Source organism: Elaeis guineensis, chromosome 1, assembly GCF_000442705.2.
Source record: "Elaeis guineensis isolate ETL-2024a chromosome 1, EG11, whole genome shotgun sequence".
NCBI classification, from domain to species: Eukaryota; Viridiplantae; Streptophyta; class Magnoliopsida; order Arecales; family Arecaceae; genus Elaeis; species Elaeis guineensis.
Genome location: NC_025993.2, coordinates 114,465,941 through 114,476,835, shown reverse-complemented (window position 1 = coordinate 114,476,835; position 10,895 = coordinate 114,465,941). Strand labels below are relative to the sequence as shown.

At 37.8% G+C, this 10,895-nt stretch overlaps 1 protein-coding gene across 1 annotated transcript; it reads left to right on the top strand.

Moving 5' to 3' along the window:
* Positions 1 to 7,748: 7,748 nt before the first annotated feature.
* LOC105037419 (uncharacterized) lies at positions 7,749 to 10,239 on the top strand (the record flags this gene model as incomplete). Its single annotated transcript, XM_010913086.4, is given in 4 exon segments — positions 7,749 to 7,859; positions 7,861 to 7,921; positions 7,924 to 10,020; positions 10,023 to 10,239. Coding segments are annotated over 4 exon segments (2,361 nt in total), but the record flags the coding sequence as incomplete, so codon positions are not given.
* Positions 10,240 to 10,895: the final 656 nt, after the last annotated feature.

Sequence of the window (10,895 nt, the reverse complement as noted above, 5' to 3'; positions counted from 1 at the left end):
TATGGCATATTATTGTTGATAGATATCAATCTCTTAATAGCACCTATCAAGTGATGCAGAACACTTCATAGTGCAAATTGCATACCAAACGAGTCCTTTAAGTTTATGTAAGGTAGATCCTCTTGGTGAGGATGGTGTTAGCAGGGATAGGATCTCCTTTTTGTAAGAAAGATCATAGTGTGATTACAGGAACATTTTATTTAGGCTTGTGAATGGGTTGGACTTAACTAATTTGACTTTTATCTAATTGGTTTGGACTTAAATTGAGATATGACTAGATAGCTTAGAGTTCAATTTAATGATAGGTAAAAAAATTTTGGATGACATTGGACTTTGAGATGTCCATGTGGTCCCCAATTGATAGACCCAATAACCACTGTTGGTGATTGAACTTTGCGTTGTTGACTCATATGGTTTGATAAATCCCTTTCTCATCCTACTACTATTGCATCTTATTGTAAAATTATTGATAATTCGTTTGCAATAATAAGACTAGCATTTTGAGAAACAAAAATCATAGAGGGCGGGCATCGGAGAGAAAAATATAGGGCGGGCTTCCTATTTTACCATATTTTTTTTAGAAAAAAAAAATTATATGTGACATCTCTTTTTTCTTTATGTTTAAAATATATTTTTTATTGGTATATATTATATGATTAGATAATATATACTAATCAAATTAGTCATGTAATAAATCAATACAAAATAAATCTATATACAGTTTCTGAAATATAATGTTCACTAATACATAGTACGTAGCTATGTAATATATATTTAATAAATTAGTTACATACAAATCTAATGTATACTATCAAACAAATTGATATACAGTTTTAAAAACATCATATTACCATTATATAGTATATTATCGGATAATGTATATTTATTAACTTCCTGATATATATTATAATTTTTTAATATATATATATAATAATAATTTAATATATATTTTTAAATAAATCGATGTATAATTTTTAAAATATATTTTTTACTGATATATACTAAATAATTGGATGATAAATATCAAATAAATTAGATATCTAGTACATACTTTTAAATAAATTAATATATAATTTTTAAAATATAATATATATTTTATGATCAGATTTTTTGAATCCGGTTCAACGTAGTTTAAAAATAAAATAAAATTAAAAAAAAAAAAAAAGAGAAGAGGTCCATCGGAATAGGGAAACCTCATCCCCTGCCCGATCGTATGCCACGAAGGAGGATAAGGCCGCGCGGGAGCCGGAGGAGTGCCGTACGCCGGTGAGCAATAGCCGAAGGCTGTTTGGTCGGGATACGCCGGTGAAATCCGGCTTTATCCGAGGACCTCGAGTTTATCCTCTTCCCTTTTTCTTTATTTAAAACCCATCTCCCTCTCGATTGATCCATCACCGAAGCCCCTCGCCTTCGTCTTCCTTCTTCCTTACCTCCGGTAGTCGTCGAACTCCGTAATCAAGCCGCCGTCGCCCGAAACCCCGTTTCTCCTCCCTGTTTCTTTGTTCTCTGCTGGTTTTGTTGCGAATCTGCAAAGCCAGCCGAGCCATCGCCGCTGCCAGCCGGACTGCCGTCGCGCCACCATCGCCGTCGACCCCATTCCCTCTGTCTCCCCTCTACCCTCCCTTTGGTGGAACCCCCTCGGCTTGATGGGAGAAAGAAAGGAAAGAGAAAGAAAGAAAGAGAGAGAATAAAGAAAAAAAAGACGTGAAAAAAAAAAAAAGAGAGAGAAGATAAAATCTATCTTTTTAAAATCATGATATTGATCGGATCTGAATTTGATTAGATCTAGATTAATTCAAAAAATTTAAATCACCCCATGATCTAATCTAAATCACAATCTAAATCGAGCATCTCTTTTTTTTAAGATTTTGATGTAGATTGAGAGGAGCACAGATGCGAAGATCAGACCGCATATTGAAAATCATGATTTTTAGATTCGATTGACGTTAAATTTTTTTTTATCTTTGAATTTATTTATATATATATATATTTATATATTTAAAAATTAAATTATATATATAAAATATTTAATAATTATTGAAGTTTAAAATTATATATTTATTTATAAAAAATAATTTAGAAAAGTTAGATCAAGCATGGTGTCACTTTTGCATGATACAAATTTTTGAAAAAAAATAAATTTTTTGTATTAATATTGTATGATCTTTGAAAAAAATTTATATATTTATTGATGTATAAAATTTTAAATAAAAATTATTTTATTATCCTTTTGAATTATATTGAAATTGAGTTGATACTGTTATAAAAATAAGTATCATTATTTATGAAAAATTGATTATAAAAGAATCATGAGAAAAACTCTCTAATTGGACTATGATCTGGGTCTAGCCAATGGGACTGATCGTTGGCCACACATCAGAAGTGTATTTCTCTTGCACTTAGCTAGTCGAGGCTGGTCGCTGGCAGAGTTAGTTCTCCTGGACTTAATTAGTCGAGGTTGATCATTGATACACGTTGATGTGTCACATATTTCTTATATTAAGACTAATATCTTTGTCTTATCATGGGTAAATTGTGGCCGTATGGATTAGAACTAATTTTTTTATGATACATGCTGAAGGATCGAATGTTCTGTATTTTAGAGGGTAGTCTCTTCTGGATCTTGTCACGGAGCTGATCATGACGGTAGTCAACGAAGACTGAGTGAGGATTTTTATCTTTTACTGATGTGCATGAGATATTTTGAAAAAAAATTATATTGTTACGTATTATTGATAAATTATTATATTTTAAAAAATAATTGTGTTTGATTTCTCAGAGATATTGGTAACTTACTGAGTCTGTAAAGCTTACTTTTTTTTTTTTTTTTTTTTCAGATCCAGAAGATTTTATGAAGCTTGGGACCGAACAGTGAGAAGTATAGGATTGTATATTGATAAAAAGGTAGGTCTTGCATATTCTTTAGTACATTGTCCTAAGAAATATGTGGCCATCACGTGTCCAATTCGAATGTTGGATTCGGAGTACGACAGTTTATTAGTAACAATTCACAAGTTTCTAACTTTACCTAATACAAGAAATTATATATATATAATTTTTTAAATTTTATGAACTCTAAAAGATACAAAGATCCTAAAAAAGAAAAAGACATTTGGAGGAGAAAAAAACTCAAGAGGAGCAAAAAGACCTCAAGGATGGAAGAGATGTTTGATGAGGAAGCGATAAATAGAGAGACTTCATGAGGAAGAAAAAGAATAGGAACAATCTCTCTTTAGGGATGGTCTCTTTTAGTGTGTATAATTTTTTTTTTTATTCTTTCCAAATTATTGAATAGATCCTATTGTTAGTAAGAGTCTTGTCCCTATTTAACTTTTAAGTTTTCTTTTTAAGATAAAGGTGCTAGAGGAAGAGAAAACATGACAAAATAAGAGTTCCACCCTATATGATATTCTATAGCGCCCATCTGTATGATTTCTGTTCCACTTTGAGAATTTTTACTTATTATTATAGGTCGCTTTGTTATTATTATATAAAGATAATTAAGTCACGATAGATGGAATAAGTTTTACCAGGAGTAGAATGTAACCTTTCCCAAAAAAAAAAAAAAAAGGTCAAAACTACCAAAAATGGCCAAGAGTTCATTAACATTCCAGGCCTTTTTGTTCAAATAATTTACTACATTCAATTTGTTTTTTATTAGTTTGGACTTTGGGATTTATCAGTTGCAGTATAGCAAGATAAAAATTATGCTGGTCTCATGTGTTGTCTATAGGTCTAATTTAGGATTTAGACAGGAGCATTTATACCTAAAAACAGAATGTATAATGGGATATATTTATGTACTAGTTTTTGTTTATAAAATATGTACTAGTTTACTTTGGAACGAAATTTAATTATTAAAGGTTGCACATTAGTTTGGACATGGGATCTGTGGTGAGGAGAAGAACGAGAGAGAACTCATTCTATGTTGTCTATAAATATAAATTAGATGAGAGAAGTTTGATTTCTGAAAGGAGGTGTGGTGTCATACTATTTATGTATTTATTATTTATTTTCTGTCATCTTCTTATAAATGCATAACTATGTGGGCGTAATTGTGTGCATCTAAATTAACAATTAGAAGAATAAATAATTATATAAAGTATTTAAGATTTTTCAATGATGTTCTTTATCCACAACAAAATTAAGTTTTCTTTCAACCTTGCTTGTTGCAACTTTCAGAGTACCATAAACACACACACACACACAGACACACACATATATATATAGTATCAATAGAGGATTGATTGAGCATAATTAAGCAAAAATATTGGATATTAATACATAAACATTTCAACTAAATTTTCATCATTACAGCGTAGCTAGGTGGAAAGTATAGCATGGATCAAATAAACTAGTGATTTATTATGCGAGCACTTGGTTCTTGCTGTTGAGAACTTCTAAAATCCTCAGCCAATTTTTGGTTAATCTTTAAGCACTACCATATTGGATCTACATATTTGGAGGTAAACTACATGATACAAGCTTCATTATCAATTTGAGCATTAAAATATGCCATAGTCATTTCATCATAGATTGCAACCTTGCTCAAAGTTAATATACCACACATTTAATGAAATTCATAAAATGTGTCATGAGTCCTTTCAAGGATCCTGTGAAATTCTTGTGATGCACCATTTTTCATTTGCTCAAAAAAGTCCTTTCAAGTGGTACCTATGCATACAATTGTGCAGATGAATAGACATCCTATTCATCAAAAAAGACCAGACAAGGTATCTAGGACAATGTTTAGTTTGCTAATTAACCATAATGGACATGCCAAGATGGTGAGATTGCTAGCTACAAAGTAGCATGGCATTCATAGTATTTACTATTTCTTTGGATTTCCTAGTTACCTTATATGTGTTCATGTTGAAAATTGTGCCATCCTAACTGTTTTTCTTCTCATGTAGGTTAAATCAATTCGGACTAATTTGATGATTTTTGGCTATAGACAAGGTTTGAAATTTAGGCCACATTGGATGAACCATATCATGCAAGAGTTCTAATATAATAAGTGAATAGTAATTGAAAAAAATAATACCATTGTTATCTATAATTTTAATTACAAAATTGTCAAGTGGTTATTAACAATGGGCACTATATAACGGTTTCGTAGGGATCCCAACACCGTCATGAAAACATGTCTTGGATTGGTACCAATTTCTTGATCTTTTTTAGATGTACTCGTAAATAACGAGTCTCGGGCGACCATTTTCCAGATCCCCTCATCCCATGCGGATGCATCCACTCTCGGGTCGCGTTCTTCCTACGCATGGGTAAAATGGAGTGCAACCAAATTTTTTTTTTTTTTAAAGAAGGATATTTTTTTCTTTCTGCAAATCCATTGTTAGATCATCCATTGGCCACCTTGAAATTTATGCAGGTGGATGAATGATAGAGATCAAATTATTTTGAGATTTATCCGATGGGTTATCCAAGGTGGATGGGCAGAAATCCTTTTGCACAAAAGATACAACCATTTTTCAGTGTTTTGCATTACAGAGAACTAGACTAGACTGTATAGCACTCCATTCTACCACACTCTTTCATAATAAAGACAGAGGACTATCAAATATGATGAGCTATCTTCTATGTCAAATACAATGTGTTGTGATTGAATACCAACTAGCCATCTATGTTTGTGATTGGATCACATGGTAGCTATTAGGGGCTGTATAACCATCTGCCATGCCCAACATCGCCACTCACTTGAGTGCTAAGATATGGCAATATAAGTTTTTATCCATTGTTTAATCTGCAAATATAGTTTAAGCAAACTTATTCGAATAGGATCAAACATCATCTTAAAAATGATATTTATGTACACCTTAAAGATACATAAAATTTCTTAATTCACTTTCATAACACCCCTGCTACCTCAACACATCACATATGCAAATTTATGTACATAAACAACTAGTAGGAAAATGTCACAAAAGGTACTATCAGATAAAAAAAAAAAAAAGATCATGAAAAGGATGCCATGATGTCTCCATGGATCCAGTAGTCTCAAAACATATTCAATTAATCTGATATTGATATTTTTATATGTATGGATTCTTGCAAATACAAGCAAACTGAGATGACATAGAATGATTGCGTTAACACCTTAATACTCATTCCCTTGAGTATTTGACCTCAAATAGATAACATATGAAATATTGGCTGTTCTAACTTAGGCTAGATCTAGTTTATGACTTCTTGATATAAGCTTTTACTTTGAACCTAGAGTTTATTTTTTTGGTCAAAAGCATGGTCACAGCAAGACCTTGTCTATATAAATGGTTAAGTTTATGAAAAATTTGTGTCCTTCACATGAAGTTTAGACCGAACAATTGATGCTAAGGAATATTAATTAAAATGGACAATTTATCGAGATGGTTGTACTTAGGCCTAGGTTCATCGAAAATTAACTGAGTTTGGGTAATTAGGGGTAGTCGGGGAAAGGGTTTAATAACAACATGGCCAAAGAAATTAAGGGTAGCTACAAACATACAACCACAATTAAATTTTTAAACTTGATTTTATGCAACACTAAGTAGCATGAGACTAGGGCATTCAAGTCTAAACACCTGAAATCATGGTAGAAGTCTAGGTTAAAAAGCTTTCTTTTCAACATGATGATAAAAATTGAGAGCGTTGAGGGATAGATGGTCTGCTTGGCCCAGAAGGCAAGAATTGGTCTACAATTTCCTTGACAGAGTATTGCTTTCTTGAACCATCATTTAGTAATCTACTCTCGTGAGGTGCATTCTTAGATGGGCCCATTGGATATATGAATCTGATTTTTTTTTTTTTTTTTTCACAATTGATTTGGCTGCATGAGCATTTTTCTAACCTTATTCAAGAGAGGGGTGGTAGAAAAATGCCACATCACCTAAGTTTTGATTTCCTAGCATTGCTCACCCTAATTTTTGAGTTTTAAGGTCAGCTAGCAGTTGATAAATAATATCCACCATACGCAAATATTAAGAATAAGATTTGGATAAAGTGTTTTCTTCTTTGTGGATCTTTTGCCCCTTTTTATCTTTTCTGGGATTAGATTCCTTAGAAAAGATTTCACACTTAGCCAAACTACCTTTACAATATGCCAAGCGGATGACATAATTCTTTACATCACCGAAGGAAAGAAACAAAGTCACATAGACCAGGAAAGTGTTAAATAACAAAATTTGTTATATATATATATATATAATTCAGGGACTAAAACTGAAGCCATGAGAGGGTGTAAGTGGATTAAATAGAATAAAATAATATAAAGGGATTAAAACTGAAGCCATGAGAGGGTGTAAGTGGATTAAAATAGAATAAAATAATATAACTAACGTCATAAAGTGACGGTTTCATCATACTAAAAGAACAGAAAAATTAGCCTCAGCTAAAATACATAAAAAAGATATTTGATATTTTTTTTTTGATTGAAACGGACAGTCTGTAGAAATCGAATATGGGTATATCCAAAAAAATTAAAAATAAATTGATATTAATATCAAGTTAGATATTAATAAGCACCAAATTGTGTCCCAAATTATTTTTCTTCAAATTTTCATAGCGGCCATTGACACTTCCATTTTGCATCTCCAAGCCCAACTATTATTCAAAAAAAAAAAAAAAAAAAAAACTAAATGTAACCAATTAAAATGTAAGAAGAGCAAGCCAGTTTTTCAAGAAAGAAAAAACCCGCCTTCTCAATTTTAAAAGCCCGTCGAAATAAAATAGAAATATCCTCGAAAGCTCTTTAATGGCGAATAAACGATTCCAAACCCCACTCTGCTGCCGTCGAGGCGGAATGTCGGCTCTCACCCCATCATCATCATCATCACCTGATATTCCCTGATACCATCTCCCTCCTCTCTATCTCTCCCCACCCCCCTCCAAAACCCTAACCCTAATGCCATGGATTCCAACCCAAGAACCATAACAAACCTCCGATCTCCCCAAACCCTAACCCTAACTCCTTCCTCGTCGTCGTCCTCCTCTTCGTCTTGATCCCGGCGGCTGCTTCCTCCGACCTTGATCTCCACTCCGGCGACCGGGAAGCCCTCCTCAAGCTCAAATCCCGCTTGATCGATCCTAGAGCGAGCTTGGCGAGCTGGAACGGATCCATTTGCAGCGACTGGAGCGGAATCTCCTGCGATAATTTCACCGGCCGCGTCGTCGGGATCAATCTCAGCGATTTCGATCTCTCCGGCTCCATCAATCCTGGCTTCTGCAAGCTTCCCCTTCTGGAAACCCTAGTTTTCGCCGGCAATGGCTTCTCCGGCCCCATTCCCTCTTGCTTCGGCCGCTTCCGAGCGCTCAAAACCCTGGATCTTAGCCGGAACAAGCTCGGTGGCCCGCTGCCTCTCGAGCTCGCCAAGCTCCGGCGCCTCGAGGAGCTATTGCTAGCCGATAATCCCAACGTCGGTGGTCTGATTCCGGAGTGGATCGGAAACTTTTCCGTTCGGCTGAAGAAGCTCGATCTTAGATCGGATTCGTTTCAGGGAGAGATTCCTGCGAGCTTGTTTAAGCTCCAATCTTTGAGATATCTCGATCTTTCGAGCAATAGATTGGTTGGGTTTTTGAGGGAGTTCGATCAGCCACTGGAATTCCTCAGCCTCTCCGCCAACCAGCTCTCCGGCACCCTCCCCTGTTTCTCGGCGTCGGCGCGATCTCTTTCCGTTCTCAATCTCGCCGGCAACGCCATCGTTGGAGGGTTTCCGACATGCATTTCGTCGCTGAGGATGTTAACCGAGCTGAATCTCTCGTCTAACGGCTTGGAATTTAGGATTTCGCCGAGACTTATCTTCTCCAATAAGCTCCTAGTTCTTGATCTCAGCTCGAACGCGCTTTCCGGCCCGATTCCGAGCAGAATCGTGGACGACCCGGACCGGTCGGGGCTGCTGCTGCTGAATTTGTCGACCAACCGGCTCTCTGGCCAGATCCCGCCGGAGATCACCGAGCTGAGGAGCTTGCAAGGCTTGTTTCTGGCCCAGAACCAGCTCGCCGGAGAGATCCCAGCAGCAATCGGCAATTTGACCTACCTCCAAGCTCTTGATCTCTCTTACAACTCTCTCTCCGGTCCGATTCCCGTCAGTCTCGCCGGATGCTTCCAACTCTGGCACCTCAAGCTGGACCACAACAACCTCTCCGGCGCCCTCCGGCCGGAGCTGGACGCTCTGGACAGCCTCAGGATTCTGGATGTTTCTGCGAACCGGATCTCCGGCGAGATCCCACTCCCCTTGGCCGGATGCAAGTCCCTCGAGGTTGTGGATCTCAGCTCCAATGAGCTCGCTGGCGAGCTCAACGGCGCCATCCTCAAGTGGCAGAGTCTCCGCTTCCTCTCCCTCGCCCACAATCTCTTCACTGGGGACCTCCCCGATTGGATCTTCTCGTTCCAGTTCCTCCAGTCGCTCGACCTCTCCGGCAACCGCTTCTCCGGCTTCATACCGGACGGCGACTTCAATGTGAGTGCGGAGTTCAACAACATCGATTCCCATGAGTTATTTGAGGACTGTGGGCTCGCCGGAGAGGTTCGTGTTTCAGTGTCGATGGATCTCTCCGGGAGCCAGCAGGTGGAGTTCGGATACGAGCTCCGGTCGGCGGTGGGGATCGATTTGTCGGATAACAATCTTCGTGGGGAGATCCCGGAGGGTTTGATTGGGTTGAGGGGATTGGAGTATTTGAATCTGTCATACAACTATCTGGGTGGCCGGATTCCGGGGAGCTTGGAGAGGATGGGGAGGCTGAGGCGGCTGGACCTGTCGCACAATTCGCTGTCGGGGGAGGTGCCGGCGAGCATCTCCCGGCTGAGGGAATTGGAGGTGCTGAATCTGTCCTACAATTCTTTGTTCGGGCCGGTGCCGACGAAAGGCGGGCTTTGGAGGTTTCCGGGGGCGTTCGCGGGGAACCCGGGTTTGTGCGTGGAGTTCTCCGGGGGCGGGTGCGGGGCGGAGGCGAGCCTGCCGGCGGAGGAGGCGGTGGACCGCGGGGGAGGAGGGGAGGAGGGATTGATATCTGGGGAGGCATTCTTGATCAGCGCGTGGTTGGGTTCTACGCGTCCACGGTGGCTCTGCTTTGCTGCGGGAAGACCAGGGGCTATCTTTTCCAGCCGTTGAACCCAGAATTCTAAGTACCAAAGGGGGAGGGGAGGGGGGGAGGGGGTTTTCTTGTCTGGACAAGAGAGGATTTCTGGTGATGTACAGTTTTCCGTTTCTCTTTTATATTGCTTTCACTTATGCAATTAATTTTGCAGTTTGAAGTGGTTTTTAATTAGGTCCTAGGTGGTTACACTTTAATCTCTCTTTTTATTGCTTTTACCTGTGCAATCAATTTTGCAGTTGAAATGGTTTTAAATTTGGTAATGGTTAGTTGCTGAATTAACTAGAGATTAAGCTAAAATTGTATTGGGAGTAGAAGAACTTGATGCTTCGAATGGGTAGTGTTATGGGTTATACCATCTCGGCCATTATTCTTGGGGCTCATTCTTGGATATATTCATCGGATAATAATCGAGGCCCTTGGTAGATCTTGATAGCAGGCATCATCTGGATGTTCTGCTCCTTTTATGAGAAAGCTCTCATCACTGTAATCTCGATTCGGATCTATGAAGTGGGAGGAAACAGACGACCCCATCAGACTTAATCTTCAGATAAAGTCTTTGATCAATGTTTAATAATTATGTCGAACTATTCTCGACTTTTTGATCGAACTCATGCCAACGATTTTAGAAAACCTTCGGATCTTGAGCCATTACAAAAGAACGTGGGCAAACCCTATGTCTTTTAAATGTCAGACGATTTTGACAAAGCTTCCAATGGTTACGATGAAATGTGGCATGTCACTTAATGCTATTAATATCTATTACCCATACTTATCATGGACCATAATTCTTCGCAGTGGTTACGATAATC